The sequence below is a fragment of the Schistocerca piceifrons genome, chromosome 2, assembly GCF_021461385.2.
Source record: "Schistocerca piceifrons isolate TAMUIC-IGC-003096 chromosome 2, iqSchPice1.1, whole genome shotgun sequence".
In the NCBI taxonomy this organism is placed as follows: domain Eukaryota; kingdom Metazoa; phylum Arthropoda; class Insecta; order Orthoptera; family Acrididae; genus Schistocerca; species Schistocerca piceifrons.
Genome location: NC_060139.1, coordinates 596405669 through 596424062, shown reverse-complemented (window position 1 = coordinate 596424062; position 18394 = coordinate 596405669). Strand labels below are relative to the sequence as shown.

Sequence of the window (18394 nt, the reverse complement as noted above, 5' to 3'; positions counted from 1 at the left end):
TCTAATTTTTTGAATCCCTGCACTTCAGCTCTTCATCAGGGTATAGATAATGTATTACCACTTACATTTTAGCATCATCTCAAAGGTCTCATTCATTCACATTCACATTGATGGTGACTGCTATTATGCAAGCTTCTACTATCCCCTTGTATAAGTGGTAGACCAAAATATGGAAACACCAAGAACATAATATATTACCATGCTTAATATGGTGCAGTAGTACTACTGGCATTTGAAACAGCTTCCAGCCACCTCACAATGGATGTATACAGATCATGTATGATTTTCAAGGCAATCTTATACAGTTTTTCCTGCAGAACAGTGAAACAGTGGCAAGTTCTGATAATTATGGTGAAAGTGGGCAGTGATGGCACACACTTCTCTCCAAAGTAAACCACAAATGCTCAGTGATACTGAGATCTGGTGACTGTGGTTGCCACAGGAGCTGTGAAACTTTGTCCTTGTGTTCAGAAAAACAATCCCAGATTGTGTGAGCTGTATGTGCAGTGGCTCAGCCATCCTGACACACCATCAGTACAGGGGAACAAACTCTGTACCATGGGATGGATCTGCTCAGCCAAACTGTTCATATAATCCATAGAAGTAATCCAGCCTTGCAGACTGACTTTGTGAACCATGGAACTCCATGACATTGTTGTGCAAATCATCACTGAGCCCCTTGGAATGTAAACCAAACCAAAAGACAGAAAAAGTATTAAGACAAGGCACCTCTGAACAAATGATTTTTACATTGCTCCATACCCTATTTTTTATGACTTTGGAACCAAGTTTTCCTGGTACAGGCATTTCCATCACTGCTGAGTGGTTTCAGAATGCCAATTCACCTTGGAATCCCTAGTTCTGGAGCTCACTTCAGATTTGTGTAAGTGCAACATTCACTTCATCCTCTTATTTTTCTTCACAAACCTCTTCAATGGCCATCCATCATCACTCAATTCACACTTTCGTATGTATTGTGACTCTTGGATGACTTTTTCTGCTTTCCTTGTATCTGATATAAATCTTCAATACTGTGCCTCTTGAGACAGTGAACACTTTAGTGACAGAAGAACCAACTGTAAAACAAAACTAATTTGCATATGTTCAAATTCACTTAGCTCTAATAAAATGCCCTGAAAACTACACAGAAAACTGTTCTTATCATGAATGATGTTTGCAACATTTTGAGGACATTGCACAGGTGCTATTCATGGTCAAATACAGAAAAAAAACCTGCAGACTTGGCTAGCATAAGCATTTATGTTAAAGATAGAATTTCTCTTGGTGTTTCCATATTTCTCTCCATTTCCTTTAATTTAATGGACTATGATCTTGTGATAATGACTACCTCCATTTTGATTAAATATTTCTCCAAAAAGTGGAAAGTCCAGAATGGAATAATAATAATATGGAAATGATAGGTTGCTACTACTATTATTTACCACTATTGTACCAAGACATATTACTATTCATTAAGCTGTTAAGATAATAACTTCAAATTATAAAGCATTTCAATTAATTGTTACATTTGGGAAGTTTGTCTGCTCTTGATCAACTTCACATGCTCACATCACAGTAGGGACCCAAATCTATCAACTCCTGCTGTGGATAACAAACTTTATTCTCCTCATCTATAAAACCTGTCACTGTGAAAACTATGCACCCAAAAACCCTTAAGCCAATAGAATTGTCCTGAAATTTGGGCATAATTATTCTCTTTCTGGAGGTTATTTGTTCATCAGACAGACTGAATTAACTGTTCACTAAAGGAAATGATATTAGTAAAATTTGACTTGTTCATTTAGTAAGCACAAAAGTGTTATAGATGTGATCAAACAACTCCAATGGCAAACACAACAAGAGAAGTGTTTGATTAAGGGGTGGCTTATTGTTTGAAGAGCATACATTCCCAGAAGAATACATAAATACTTTCTGCCACACAGCGAAGTGGCTTGCAGAATGTACATGTAGATGTGGATGTGACTAATGTCAAATTAGAAATTCTGTATTATAATCAGAACTTAGCATCGCTTTACAACCACATATCATACCAGAGTCTATAAGAGCTACTCCATTCCCAACTTTTTTCTTTTAGTTTCTACTGCCAAATATGTTAACATGTAGTTTCTTGCACCATTTTCCTGTTTTGATTTTTTTCTTTTGTAGACACAAAGTTAGCTTTTCCCTAGTAGGCTCATCATTAAATCAATTCAAGTGCCAAGAAAATATCCAAAGTAATTTCAGTAAGAAAAGTTTTAACTATATTAAATGTGTACTATTTACTTAAAAGGATTTAAAGTGTAAGTAGTTTCATTCATTTTGTGTACCTTGGTGATATTCAGAGGTACACTCTTCGCTGCATTCATAAAGCATTGCCTTCCTGTTGACAACCCCAACTACCTGCTTTTAGTGCAGTAGTACATGTAATGGAAAAGACAGCAAATAAAATACCACTAGCAATACGAAAAGCAATGATGATTGGAAACAACCATTAAAGTTGAGGTAAATCATTCTTAAATTTATTAATAAAGGATCTGTTTGTATGAGCTATATGATAATAGGTTTCCCAGTTGATGAATTAGAAACTGTGTATTTGCTCTTTTTTGGAGAATTTTTAGATTTGCAGATGCATGGAGTGGTATGATAGCAATTATTTTGCTTCATCACTGAATAACATTGGACAATGAAATGAAGATATTTAGTGTTACTGAAAGACAGATAGGAAAAATTTCAATTCCAAAACTTCAAATGTCATTTAGAAATATATCAATATAAATTATCAATTTTCTTGCATTCGTTATGTTAAAAAGGTTACATAATCATAACTGATCTAGCTATCATTCTATTGTGAACTGAAACCTATTTTTAAATCAAAATTTATTAGGGGTTGAATAAAGTAATTTTGTCATTGCCAGTAATATGACCTTTTTGATGTGCTTTTTCTACCATTCTGTACATTTCGCATGCCCTTACACTGAAAAGACTGATAGGCAATGCAATTTAGCCCTACTATGAAGCAGATATTGTCTTAAGTGTTACATCCCATCATTTAACCAACAAGCATATTAATAATCTATTTCCATACCTTGTGTCCTAACAAGCAATTCATAGTTTGTTACACCTGTTAAGTATGGCACATGTGTATACTGATTTTCTGATATCAGTTTAGCTGGGTGCTCAGTCAGAAATGCACCTTCATTTTCTGGTTCCACATGTGGAGCCCATACACAGATAAGGGCATTTTTACGGTCCTGAAATGAAAAAAAAGTGCATGATACTTATTTGTTTATTATCTACTGCTGCAAGTTATGTTACAAGTTCATTTGCTTAAACCAAAATCTCTGTGAGTGTAGTCATTCCTATCATCTATACACAAAAATTAATCTTAATTTACATATGCAAGTGGTACTGCATTAACATGGAACTATTAATAACGACACTGCCAGTATTTTGCAAAATCATGAATTGTCTTACATGGTTCAAGTAGTGTGCATGTCACTGTCAGGATGTTTTTAAGTATTTATGTAACTAATTGTCTTTATAGTCAAAGGGAATTTGCTCAACATCCATCTCGTACAAACAGTTGAAACACAGATAGATCCACAAGGAAATATAATGAAGCCTTTTTCCCTTCTTACACTAGAATGATATGATCATGGGAAACGTAACTCCCTAGTAGCTCACTTTTTTATCAATTGCGTTTTGCTTTATCTAGAGGCATAATTTTGCTGAGGAAATATAGTTTCATGTATACATATTAAGGGACAGCCTCTCTACCTGAGAGGTCATTGATCTAATTGTCATGTTGATGAGCAGGCTTCAATCCCCAGTGTTATAATAGATCTTTACATTGGTGGCTGCAGTGAAACAGTTGCACTCAGCCTTATGAGCCCCTCTGAGGAGGTATTTGAGTGGGTAATGGTACCTGCATTGTCTACAAGACTGACAAAAGATGGGAGAGAGTTGTGTGACTTCATGTCTTCCCATCCTGCAACCAAATGCACCATATTTCAGAGGTTCATGATGGTGGACAGCCAGCATTATGCGGTTGTCTGGGCTTGATTACAGAAATTTTAAAATGTATATTAAAGACTAAGGTATCAGTTCATATCTGCTCATCATTTTCCTTTGATGAACTTATCAAAAAAGTAGAAAATTATTTAATATTAGTGCCTCTTTCATAGAGAATAAACTCAGTCCCATTTATCTATTGCAAAGATATTTTTTTTTTTTTTTTTCAATTCTGTAAGTGAACATTTTGCATGCCCTACTAACACCTGCTCCTTTCTTATTTCATTTCCTGTCTCATGATATTTTCATCTACAAATAACCTCTCTATTTTTAGTACGGGGAGATGATAAAAAATTTTAAAAGTTAAATCTCCCCCTCAAACAAATGTTGTGGTCCAGTTTTAGCTTCATTTATGATAAAATATATGAGTTTTCAGAAGTGGAAGAAAAATTCAGAAACCAATGTTGAGAACCACACTGATACATTAGTATTATTTCATATGGAACTAATTTTCATCCTTTAATTCCACAATGATTCTCCATGGAAATTGAGCTTTAATGACTAAACCCAAAGAATCATAATTTATGTTTTGTTTCGTAACTGAACAATTGCTGGGAATTTGGGAAGGATACGGGCTATACAGTATCCTTAACTATCACAAAACAGAATGGAAGTGGTAAGATGGCGGTATCATAAAAGCAGATCTTAATACATCAGAAGCTAGTCACAGGACTCATCAAAAATGAATTAACATGGCAAACAAAATCATCATGTGTGCAGTGAGAGGCATAGTGAGGGACTGTTTAAATGAGAATTTCAATGACATATCTGATCTCTGATCTTCAGTTGCAAAAATGAGATAATGTGCATCATTAATTGCTTCTCCTATTAAATAATATTAAATTATTTATTAAAGTATCTTGTAATCATGTTGACTGAAGAGCTATTAAATTCCACTCCATCACCTGCCTGAACTCTGTCCATCTTCTTAAGACTATTTGGATGAACAAACACATGAAAAATTAACACAGATTGTGCTAATTCACACTCTTATGAACATTATACGTTTTGATCTCTTAAAAGTTAAATATGGTGTAGGTTGTTCAAATTAACGACATAAATCTAACAACTTCTGTCTATGAAAACTCTCAACAGCTGACAAATTTGGAACATTACCTCTGGATCCAGAGCTGGCCCCCTTGCTTTCACAAACTCCTTGGCATCAACTGTCATCAGAAAACTCATAAGCTCTGAAGTGCCTTCTCCAATAAATCCCAAGTAGGAAGCATAACGTAATGTTCTATCTGTAGCATTTGTAGTAAATGCCCATGGACTAAGCGCAGATCCACTCTGTGCTATAGCACGCTTGAAAAGACCTGTGAATGCACAAAAGTTGCTCATTCAGTATGTAAAAGGAAGAAAATAAGGGCCTTTGGGTCAATTCTAGACCTTTGTTCCATAAGAAAATACATGAGTTCTTTTGTTAATATATGTCATGATAATTTATTGTGCAGGCATTAATTAAATTTTTGGCACTTGTACATAGTGTTCCACATATACACTTATGAGCCAAAAAATTGTGACCACATGCTTAATAGCATGTTGGTCCATCTTTGGAATGCAATACACCACCGATTCAGCACATGATGGCTTCTACTATCTGTTGGCAGGTTTGTGGAAGGATGTGGCATCAGATGTCTACCCACAAGTCATGTAATTCCCATAAATAATAGGCTACTGATTTTTGTATATGATGGCAGCATCTCATAGTGACCCAGAGGGGTGCCATCAGATTCACCAGATTCACATTAGGCTAACTTGGTGACCAAGATATCAACATGATTTAACTACAATGCTCATCAAACCACTGCAGCATATTTCTCCATTCTGGCTTGGAGACATGGACAGTTATATGAAAAATGACATCACTGTCAGGAAAGACATCAAGCATGAAGGATGTTTTCCATTGCATAATACTGCTCCAACCAGCCTGTGAGCATGGCATGGTGCACCTTTGGAGCCACTGTTCACCTTGATGGCATTTGTGGAGACGACCATTGACCTAGTGCAGCAAGATACATGATTCATCCGAAGAGCCAACGGATTCCCAATAATCCAAAATCAAATCCCGATCATCTTGTGCCCACTTCAGTCATAATTGTTAATGTAATTGGGTCAACATTTGGAGATGTTGAGGTCACCTGCTGTGGAGTTCAATGTTCAATACAATACAAAAAACTGTGTGCTCTGAAACATTTGTGCATGCCACAACATTGTGCTTTTTCAGCAGATAACCACAGACCACTGTCTATCCTACTTTACTGAGGATACAAGCTTCCAAACCCAATATTCTGCAAAGAGTCCTGGGCATCTAATCACATAGTGTGTAGTGTCAGTTCCACGTTATTCTACCAGTTTCCATAGCTGCTCATGACAGTAGCATGTGAACATTTGATTAGCTTTGCCATTTTCAAGATTCTCATTCACAGGCTCTGCATGATAATAAACTGGCCTTTGTCAGAGTCACTTATCTCAATGTATATTCCCCATTTGCATGCCATTTCTTCACTAGGGTGATTCCCCATCCATCTCTGCTCCGCTTATGTATTTTTCTCACCACTTCATGTGACTGCAGTGCCACCAGACAGTGTTCAATGTCAAGTTGAGCAGTGGTCATAATATTTTTGCTGTTCAGTGTACATCAACATTGACTAACTGGAGAGCGATAGTAAGAGGAACATAATCATTTTTGGTAACTATAATATGTGTATTTGTTTGTAATTCAAGTTTGAGTTGTTGGATGTGTAACTTCATATTTTATGGAATTAATTTAATATTTCCTTAACCATTTCCCCTGAAGTTTCATATCGATGCGTATTTGTATATTGTTTATTGACCCATAGATATACAGGGTGGTCAGAAAGAGTCTGAAAAACTTGTAAGGGTGTTTTAGGGAAGGTCATGCTGAAGAATAACTGTTAAATAAAATACTGATACATTGTGTCATTTTTTAGTTATTTACCATTGAATTTAACCAGTCAGAACATTGTACGCAAATTAAAGCACTTGCATGCACTAAAAAGTGGTAAATCACAGACATCTTTGGCTCTGTGAGTACCACTTTCTGGAATACACATTACCAGTAAAAACTGCCTTTTTCAGAAGTGATAAATTTAAGCAAGATGAGCAAAAGATACATTTGCTCAGTTTGAGAAAACCAAGTAAATAACACTTTTGACAACATTGTCTCTGGAAGCTGCTTGAATTTGTTCATGCCAGGTCCTGATTGCCAAACTTCAATGATAAATAGCAGGGAAACAATGTAACATATTAAATTTTTTCTTAACAATTAGTTCTCAGCACAACCTCCCTTGCAACACCTTCACAAGCCATTCAGAATCTTTCTGACCACCCAGTTAACAAAATCTAGTTGCTCTGGATTGTCTGTGTAGGATGTCAAGTATTTAGTCCTGATTGAGGATGAAAATTATAAAACAAGAAACAGCAGGATGTATGCACTCACAGGAAGACAAGGGTTTACTACTTTAAAATTATTTGAAAAACTTTTTAAATTACTGATCTTTCCAGTCACAAGAAGATACAAATAGAATGGGAAGTTACACAGGTTTCTACAGGACCAGTTGTATCTCAAGGAAAAACTTGGCGTATTTAGGTGTGTGCATGAGCATTTAGAGGACTTGGCTCAGCTCTAGAAAAACAGTTGTTCATGCTGTGGATGTATTTCTACCTAGCGGATAAATTTGTGAATAAGGAATTCTTTGTGGTATCTGGTCTTTGTAAAAAGATCTACAGAAACAGTGACACTGCACAGTAGGTGTTATCAAAGGATACGGCTGTAGATAGAGATATTCTGAATGAAAAACATTTGTGTCATAACAGCAATGAATGAAGACTTCAAAAATTACCACCCTACAGTCTTATTGAAGCATCTCTTTCAAGACAAATAAATTCTGATCATCTGTAAATGGTGTCAACAAAACACTGGTTTCGATTCAGACACTCAAGGACATCACAGAAACTGAAATTGAGGAAAGCAAAGAAAAAGCACAATAATGGGAACTGTTTTCAAATGCTACTTTTCAAAGTAAGATGAAGGATTATTCTTCCCGTTTAAATTTTGCATTACTGCAAATATGGATGTATAAATATTAGTGGCTGTGGCATTTTGTAAAATTTGTGATTGCTAAAATTAAATGAAGCCTCAGAGTCTGATAAAATCATTCACTTGATTACAAATTTACACATGAGTCATTCATCTTTTAACCATAGTATACTCTAAGTCCTTAGAACAGAAAAACTATGACTGTGCTGTTTGCATGGAGAGTAGCCAAACTCACCTGCAGAACTGATGTTCAGTATCTTTGACATCCCTTTGTTGTAGAGCATTTACATATTATGACCTAAAACCCAATGATGTATCTCAACAGAATGACTTCTCCCACATTTGTGAACTGTGAATTGTAAATTGTGGCTTGTTTGCCTCATAGCATACATAATCTAAATTATCTGATTCAGGTACAAGAGAGACATCAAAATTGTGGTAAACTTTCACCAGGAACACAGAACAGCTGGTGTTAACAAACAGCATCATAACAGTAATACAATTTTTTCTATATACATACAATAAAATGTAACAATTAATTGTTAACAATTGTAACAATTAATTGTTCGAATTGTCATTCCATCCTCTATGAATTCTTCTACTGAACAGCAATATTTCTGTCACAGAATCTGTTATAGGCTCACTTCTAAAATTTCTGCCTTCATATCTAATACGTTTTCGCCCATTAACTTGTTATATATTGTCATCCACATATACTCCCCATATACTGTGAAGTCCGTGCATATAATTTCAACTGGTTTATGGACAGGATAAAATTATATTTATTTCTCATGTTATGTGTGGTTAAAATGACTCTCCTCAAATCATTTTTGTCTGTTGTGTAGGAAGATTATAATTTCATAAGTGTGTATGGGGGGAACAGTTAGGATTTTTAGTTTCTGAAATAATGGGCAACAAGGCTCTGTTTGCCACGCATTACACATGCATCTGACAATTTTCTTTTGAATTTTCAGTATTTGAGATACACTACTTGAACTTTCCCAGAAAATTATAACATATCTAATAACAGATACAAAATAAGTATGGTAAGCAATTCTTCATGAACTCAAGCCAGTGGAATTTGCAAGTACTGGCACCCCAAATGCAAAACAGCATGATTTATTTGATAGGAAGTCAATATGTGAATTCCAGTTTAAGTTTTTGTCCACATTTACTTCTAGGAATTCGACCATGTCAGCTTCTGTAATAAGTTAATTGTTACCATGTATTTTTAGCTCCACGTATTTTGAATCTTTTGTTTTGCAATGCACTGCATGGGTTTTTGCAGAGCTTAGTTTCAGCACATTTCACTGGAACCAGTTTTCTAAGATATCCAATGTTCTTATGATGAAGCTTGGAATTGTTTCTGCATTGTCTTCAATTAAAACAGAAGTATTGTCTGCAAATAGAACTGATGGGGAGTTTATATTTATGGGTAAGTCATTTACAGACTAATCAGCATGTGATTTTCCTCACATTACATCCTGAAAGCCATGGTTAGAGATAATCAGGTGAATGCAGTATTCTTTGGGTCCCAAAAAGCATTTTACTCAGGACACCATCAATTTTTATTAATGAAAATACAGTCAAATCACACATAATTTGTGACTAGACTGGGGACTGAATTGTAGGGAGATTATCTAAGGTGGAGAGACTTTGACAGATGTATAAATAACTTCATGTGCACCCCAGCAAAATTTGTTAGGAGCCTTGGTGTTCATGCTGTTTATTTATGACTTGGAAGATGGTAATAACTTCAGACTTTTTGGAGACAATGCAGTTCTCTTTACAGTTTCCACATCCTTTTGAAGACATTTACAAATATCTGTATGAAATTTGGCGTTTTTGTCAGTCTTTTACAATACTTTGCTTGAAGCTCCAATCTCCTTTTTAATAGATATATCATTCAAAAATTCTTGTGCTTTTTTCCCAACCTTGTTCCATTGCACAAGTATTTTTGGTAAATAATTTCTCTTTTCACATGCATCAGCCTCACTTTTGTTTCTTAGGAAGCTGGTCTGACTGTAAAATAGCCTGGAGAGTTTTATGAAACTATCTGGATATTTCAAAACAAGTTGCTGAAAAAAATATAGTTGCATTCTATTACTAATTTTGACCCATATTGAAGAGACATGGAGTTTTAATCTGAAGACCATGCAATTTGATGAGATTACACAGTGAACAATGCAGAGAAGTCTTTTTGGAAATAATGATATTTCAGTGGTAATTGAGACTACTTTAGCTGATAAAATTCTTCTTAAGTTTGTTTATCATTCAGCACGATCATATACAATTTCAAATGGAAATAGCAGTTTCGTTGTTTCTTGCCATCTTCAGATTTCAGATTTGAAGTTTGTTACATCTTAAAAATATTATAGTGGAAGACATCATAAAATCTGTAACATCCTAGTAGAAGTCATATAATTCGACAATCTCAACAGTGTGAAGCAAAAAGGTAGAGTGATGCTCTGGCATGGACAGACATATCATTGGACACCTCTATGGAAAAGTATCATAAATGAACATTACATTCAGCTTCTCTGCTTGCAGATGGAAAGTTTGCATATTGTGACCCAAGTTTATTGGACTCATTTTTGCTGTGTTGGTGTGTACCACCATTTCTCAAAATATTTTGAATGGTCGTACCTTAGCTTTTCAAGTAAGCATTGTAATCTTAATACTTTTTGTCTTCCACTATTTGTATGACTTTTTTGAGTAAACAGTTTGAATACATTAGTTTTCTCAGGTTCTTATAAGTGTTGGTCATGTACGTGTTAAAATTAGCTATTCAGAATACTCAGTATGCTGCTCTCATTTTACTTCTAAAATCTATTGCACTGTATGATTTTACTGCTATACCTTTTGATAATGGTGACAGCAAGTGGTAATGTACAGCAGATCCTCCTGAACTTTGACCAGCAATAGTAACTTCATCTGGATTGCCACCAAATGCCTTAATGTTTTGTTTTATCCACTTCAGTGCAAGGACTTGATCTTTCATTCCAAGATTTCCAGGAAGAAGTGAGTCACCTGTACTCATGAACCCTGTCATCAACAAAAATTCTTTCAATATGGAACAGAATACATGCCATTTGAAAAATAAACAAATTATTTTGCAAATATTACCTTACATGTCATTTATAACAGACAACAAATCACCATTTGCATACAAGTGAAGCTTAAATTACATGCTACAAATAGAAAAAGTAAGAAAAAATGATTAGGCTGTTTATATTTGTTTTAAGTTGTGGAAGGTATGTTGGGAAGGAAGATTCTATTTTCCTTTTCTGGTTTGAAAAGAGAAAGAGAGAGGGGGGACATAGGGAGAGAGAGAAAGAGAGAGAGAGAGAGAGAGAGAGAGAGAGAGAGAGAGAGAGAGAGAGAAACTATGATGATGTATTTTTTGAAGAAATAAAATTATTTGCCGGCTAAAAATCGAAGCGTTGTATCTTCAACTGTTACACATAACAGATCATTCCTGGCATCGTGGCATAAATTGCTACTATGCCAGAAAATATTAACACTGTAATGATTTTTAGGGCATACATACTACAAAAGTGAGCTCCCCAATACAATGAATGGATCCCTGGTACTCAACAGCTTCAACATATTCATCATGTTAGAAAACACATATATCACTGATACTACATATTGGCTCTCCTAGAGGGTGTACTCTATCACAACCCAATAATATCTCCATTACTTTAAAAAAAAAATATATATATATATATATATATATATAGTTATAATAGAGGGAAACATTCCACGTAGGAAAAATATATCTAAAAACAAAGATGATGTGACTTACCAAATGAAAGTGCTGGCAGGTCGACAGACACACAAACAAACACAAACATACACACAAAATTCAAGCTTTCGCAACAAACTGTTGCCTCATCAGGAAAGAGGGAAGGAGAGGGAAAGACGAAAGGATGTGGGTTTTAAGGGAGAGGGTAAGGAGTCATTCCAATCCCGGGAGCGGAAAGACTTACCTTAGGGGGAAAAAAGGACGGGTATACACTCGCACACACACACACACACACACACACACATATCCATCCACACATATACAGACACAAACAGACATATGTGTAAGAGGCTAGAGGACAGTATGAATGCAAATATGTTCCAGAAACTTCTGAAGGATTATTTAATAGAAGAATATTTTTTTGGTGTAGAGGAGTAGGCGCATAATGAAAGAGGAATGCTATTATCACCTACATTTGTATACAGCAACCACCTAAAGACCTTTTAGTATGTAGCATGTAAATAAATTGAAGCCACAAATATTAACCAAGTGAAAAATGTGTGCAATGTTACTACTACTGTTGCCAATTTGCTGTTTTATATTTAATATGTAGGCTAAGTATTTTAAGATATTAGGGTAACATGATTTGTCTTACATTCAAAGTACACACTGTACATAACATAAATAAATAGAACTAAATAAAAATCAATCAATCAGTCTTATAGTACTGTTACATTTCATAAGAGAGTTATTATTTGCAAATAATTACCTATAACAGTGAAGACTATATCTTATATGGTCAGTGTTCTTACCTAAGGCTCCAAGACGGTACTGAATGGTTACAACCACTATTCCATGATCAATATAATAATCTAATGAACGCTGCTGAGCATAACCAGTTCTGAAGCAGCCAACATGTATCAGCACCAATACTGGTCTTGGAACACTTGTATCTGATGGCAACTGCAGTGCAACAACAATAATATGTTATGTAAAATTTAAGAGTTCTGCCTTTATCTTTACTCATTTACATCACAATTATAAATGAAGAGTAATCAGAATACTGAAAATGAAAATCCAGTATAACTGCAAAGCTAACGTTTATATTCAGTATGGTATCTTACATTGACACAAGCTTTGGCAAAAAAGGAAAACTTGAATTTAGTTTGGTCATTGTAGTTTTCTTTTAGTTTTCATGCATTTCATCAATCTTTCTGTGCATATCCTACAGTTTTATAGCTTTCATAGTCACATATGGAATACATATGTGAAACAGTTAACAAATTATTATTGTACTTTCTGAAATGCAATGTATTTAGTGAAAGGCCAGATAGACAAGTTCATCTTTTGTGTGATAGATGGAATACTACTACACTGAACAAGAATATCCCTCTCAGTAATCATTTTTGGAGCAAACATTAACTGCAATTATCTGATAATCTCTTGTGAAATTACCTCTGGACTAAAGACATTCAGGTACAGACAGTCTTCATCTCCCTTTATGTTTCCCCAACCATCCATCTGTATGCATCTGTTTGGTGTTATCAAAGCATCTTTTTCTTCAGTCCAAGAAGACACAGGCACTGGTGGCTGCAAATTACAATAAAATTACAATCACAATTACACAATGTATGAAAAATATTATGCAATTTCTATACATACATTTCTCCTAGAACTTTATAGTTATTTAATCACAACACTTAAGACACAAGAGACTTGTTTTAAAATTCTCTCTATTACATATACAATATTTTGTGGTAAAAGGTATCTATGTGAGGCAATGAGGACTAAAAATCAACAGAATGACCTGAAGTGGAATTTGTGTATGACTTTGCAAGAAGACATCACTAGCATTTGAGTACGAAATACAAGAAAGTGAAAATGCAAAATTATAATTATGACAGAACTTTGGAGTAGAAGTAGTATCTCATTCATGATTTCATTTACAGAAAATTATGTGTCAATGAATCAATAAATAAAAATTATTTTATTGCAGTATGAAAGTGGATATTTGTGATTATAGAAATATATGAACTTGTATCAAAATAAAATTTCCCTTGAAAAATCCGCAAAATTATGAAGAGACAGATAAACAGTCAACTAGCTTTAGAAGACAAAATTCTTTAACTTCCAACAAAAATCTGCTCACAGCTTTTGGAACACTCAGTTCCTTTCTGAGAGAGGAAAGGGTAATAGGTAAGAGAAGGCTAGAAAGGATAAGCAAGAGCAAAGTCTCCAGGATGAGAGGAAGACATGTTGAGAGATGGAGAGGAAACTAGAACTTTTGTCATTTCAGTGACAACAAAATAAATTAGGTAATTCCATAGGGACAGGCAACCAAACTGTTCAGTAATAATCTCATCAGAAACAGTCTCATTGTGTACCTTTTATTAATAAAGAGAGTGTTACACTATTGTTCCTAAAATTTTAATATTTTCAGAAATACTACCGTATGCATTGGTCAACAAACAGTGCCTTCACTTTTAAATGGCAAGCACAACAATTCTTCCATCAATAATTGTTGGTAATGGTTGTTCTGCATTATACAAATATTCATAAAGAACTTTTAGATCAACAGGTTTACATAACAAGCAGTATTGAATTCACATTTCTTATTAGTAGACAAATTTTAAACACTGGAAACTCCACGTTAAAATATCGACAATAGTAAGAATAGGGATAGGTTGCTACTCACCATAAGGATAATGTGGATATGCAGCCAGACACAATGAAAAAACTGTTACACATTCAGCATTTGGCCAAAACATTCTTCAGAAAAGAAAATCCACACATATTTTCAAAAAAGTAAGTACACCTCACACACACATGACTATCATTTCTGGCAGCTTGGTCTGAGCTGTCGGAGATGGTGGTCTCAAGTATGAAAGGGTGCCGGCTTGTGTGTGTGTGTGTGTGTGTGTGTGTGTGTGTGTGTGTGTGCTTTCTTTTCTGAAGCAGGCTTTGACCAAAAGCTGTATGTATGACATCAAATACATGCAGAGAAAGAAAACGTCAGTAATTAAAATGCACAATGACAAGTGTTAGCTATGGTAGTACAATGAATTTACATATAAATGAGAAATCTACTGATTCAGTCAAAAAATTCTTTGTTGAATATTTCACTAGTTTAATTTCTTAGCAGGATTGCACTGCTGGTAATGGTAAATATGTAATCAATCACGTTTCTCCAGAAATATTATTAATACCTCCATGCTTCTCTTTTCAGGTAAAGTTATCTCTAATGAGTACCTTTGAAACAAATGCATAGAAGTTTTAGTCTTTTGTATTTCATTTTTTGTTTATAACTGCAATGAACAATATTACTGAAATTGTAAGCATTTCAGTTAAAGTGGCATGCCAAAAAAACTGGTACAGGCATGTGTATTCAAATACAGAGATCTTTAATCAGGTAGAATACGGCACTGCAGGCAGCAATGCCTATATAAGACAAGTGTCTGGCACAGTTGTTAGATTGGTTACTGCTGTTACAATGGCAGTTTATTAAGATTTAAGTGAGTTTAAATGTGGTGTAACAGGCAGTGCATGAGTGATGGGACACAGCATTTCTGAAGTAGCAATGAAGTGGGGAGTTTCCCATACGACCATTTCATGAATGTACCTGGAATAGCAGGAATCTGGCAAAACATCAAATCTCTGACACCACTGCCACCGGAAAAGGATCCTAAAACAATGGGACCAACAACAGCTGAAGAGAATTGTTCAGCAAGACAGAAGTGCAACCCTTCTGCAAGTTGCTGCAGATTTCAATGCTGCGCCATCAACAAGTGTCAGCGTGTGAACCATTCAATGAAACATCATTGATATGGGATTTTGAAGCCAAAGTCCTCGATGACAGTATGACATAAGGCTTTATGCCTCGTTTAGATCCATCAGCACTGACATTGGACTGTTGATGACTGGAAACATGTTGCCTGGTCAGACAAGTCTCGTTTCAAATTGTGTTGAACAGATCAACACATACAGGTATGGAGACAACCTCATGAATCCATGGACTCTGCACATCAGCAAGGGACTCTTCAAACTTGTGGAGGCTCTTTAATGATGTGGCGCATGGGCAGTTGGACTGATATGGGACACCTGATACATCTAGGTACAACCCTGACAGGTGACACATGCATAAGCATTCTGTCAAATCACATGCTTCCATTCATGTCTGCTGTGCATTCTGACAGACTTCAGCAATTCCAACAGGACATTGTCACACCCTACACATCAAGAATTGCTACAGAGTGGCTCCAGGAACACTCTTCTGAGTTTAAGGACTTCTGCTGGCCACCAGACTCCCTAGAATCGAGAATTGCTACAGAGCGGCTCCAGGAACACTCTTCTGAGTTTAAGGACTTCCGCTGGCCACCAGACTCCCCAGACATGAACAATATTGAGCATATGTGGGATGCCTTGCAACATGCTATTCAGAAGAGCTTTCCAACCCCTCGTACTCTTACGGAGTTATGGACAGCCCTGCAGGATTCATGGTTTCAGTTCAGTACTACTTCAGAAATTATTTTAGTCCATGTCACATTGTGTTGCAGCACTTCTGCATGCTCACAGGGGCTCTACACTATATTAGGCAGGTGTACCAGTTTCTTAGGCTCTTCTGTGTATTTGAGTGTACTGAAGTTCTTATTCAATTTCACACATGTATACTATCCCCTGCCACCAACTCAACCACTTCAATTACTTTAATTTCTCATATTTCTAAGCAATGAGCACTTCATCCAGTAATGAGTAGTATTCCTGTAAAGTATCTCATCCTTTTCTAAATAGAACTCACAATGATATATTGAGTGATAGGATTATCACAGGCCATAAAAGATCAGAAAATTATTTGGACAGAATTAACTGTGCTAAATGTGTAAAATTACATCAAAGAGCTAAATCTCAGTTAAAAATGGAAACACAATTACCAGTATACCAGACTAAATTTCTTCAGAGGAAAAGTTCGCAACTTTTAGCTGCTAAACAAGAAGAATAATGAAATTAAAGATTTATACTGTTCATCACTATTTGTACTGATGTATTTTAATTTGGCACTGTGTATAGCTATGTTTTGACTAATACATAAGCTAACTTACAAACACTTTTGGAATATATAGATCAAAAGATAGGTCATCATTAATGAACTGAATATTCACATAATACTACTTTTCTTTCACATATATTAACATTTTAGTTCTCACAGAAAAAAAAACTTCCCCTTCCATTACATAAAGTATTATATCTCAGACTTTTGAACACAGATGAATCCTAATGGTCATTTCTAAAGATGCAAGGTTTTAAGTTTCAAGATATGGCAGCCAGTAGCAGAAATAGTAGGCTATCACATTTGCACACAGTATTTCCTTTAGAAATTTCCTTATATGCTTCTGTAAAGAAGTGAGTATTATGTCTTTATTTATTTGTTGGTAGTGCTTATTAGGTTACATACTGACTGAAAAAGAAGTTGGGTGATGACAAGTATTAAAGATGGATCGTATATCGTAATCGGTTGCTTTTATTATTTGTCCTCTGCCTCAAGAACTGTAGTAGTATTACTTCTCATGGACAGTTTTCAAAAGATTGTGTGTAAATTTCCTCATTATATTATAATATTAAGAGGAGAGTTCAAGGTATCAGATGTTGACTGGGAGACAAGATATTAAGGCAAATGTTGTGAACAGGGATTAAGGCGATAATGTTCTATATATCTTACCCCTAAATTAATCATAGAACCTGACTTAAATAGCCTGGTTACAAACAGGCCCAAACTTTTTGATTTAGTGGAGTTAAGTAATGAAAGAAAGACAAATAAAGTATCACAGACTAAATGTGTCAATAGAATTTCATAAAAGGATAGGAAGGGTTTTTGCTTAGTACATGCAAAAAGAAACAGATTTCATAATAAGGGAGCAGTGTGATTTAATCATGACCAGCACTCTTTATGTACCTAGTGATACCATCATCTTGTGACAACTACAGTAGAATAATAAAAATATATGAAAATTTATTTTCAAATATGAGTACATTAAATTTGAGCCCTTGCATTCATTTATTATGGATGAAGTATTTTTTTTATAATTCGTAATTTGCAAAAATTAAATAATATAAAAGTATGCTACAATTTGTAATGATGTCTTCTTTAAATTTATATTTTTTATGTCAAAATTATAGACATATTATTCAAGTAATTTGTCTATTAATAATTTGAATGTAATTGCTATCTATTTTGCTTATAATGATTAAGTTTACAATAAATTATACAGAACAGTAAGCAAAAAAACTGTGCATTGTTTGGATGATAGTTATTTTCATGCCATTCTTGGTATAAGGGCAGTATAAGTTGGTAGTTGTTTGCAGATAGTTGGGTGCTTATTTTTCTGTAAACTGATTGTAATGTAATTGTTGTGAAGATGAAATATATTATCATTTAGAACGTTACTTTAAAGGCAGCATACAGAATAGAGAACTCAAAAGAAAACTGAGCTAACATTATTTAATAGCTTATGATGCCT

General features: G+C 34.9%; 1 protein-coding gene across 1 annotated transcript in view; it reads right to left on the bottom strand.

Annotated features, from left to right (window-relative positions):
* The window catches only part of LOC124777943 (esterase FE4-like), a 46864-nt gene that overhangs the window by 3787 nt on the left and 24683 nt on the right, over nucleotides 1-18394 (bottom strand). Inside the window, exons 3-7 of the mRNA XM_047253494.1 lie at nucleotides 13338-13472; nucleotides 12695-12845; nucleotides 10994-11179; nucleotides 5188-5387; nucleotides 3086-3251 (exon numbers count right to left, since the gene is read on the bottom strand). Of these exons, the coding sequence (XP_047109450.1) occupies nucleotides 3086-3251; nucleotides 5188-5387; nucleotides 10994-11179; nucleotides 12695-12845; nucleotides 13338-13403 (769 nt within the window). The 5' untranslated portion in view covers nucleotides 13404-13472. The remainder of the gene's footprint in view (nucleotides 1-3085; nucleotides 3252-5187; nucleotides 5388-10993; nucleotides 11180-12694; nucleotides 12846-13337; nucleotides 13473-18394) is intronic.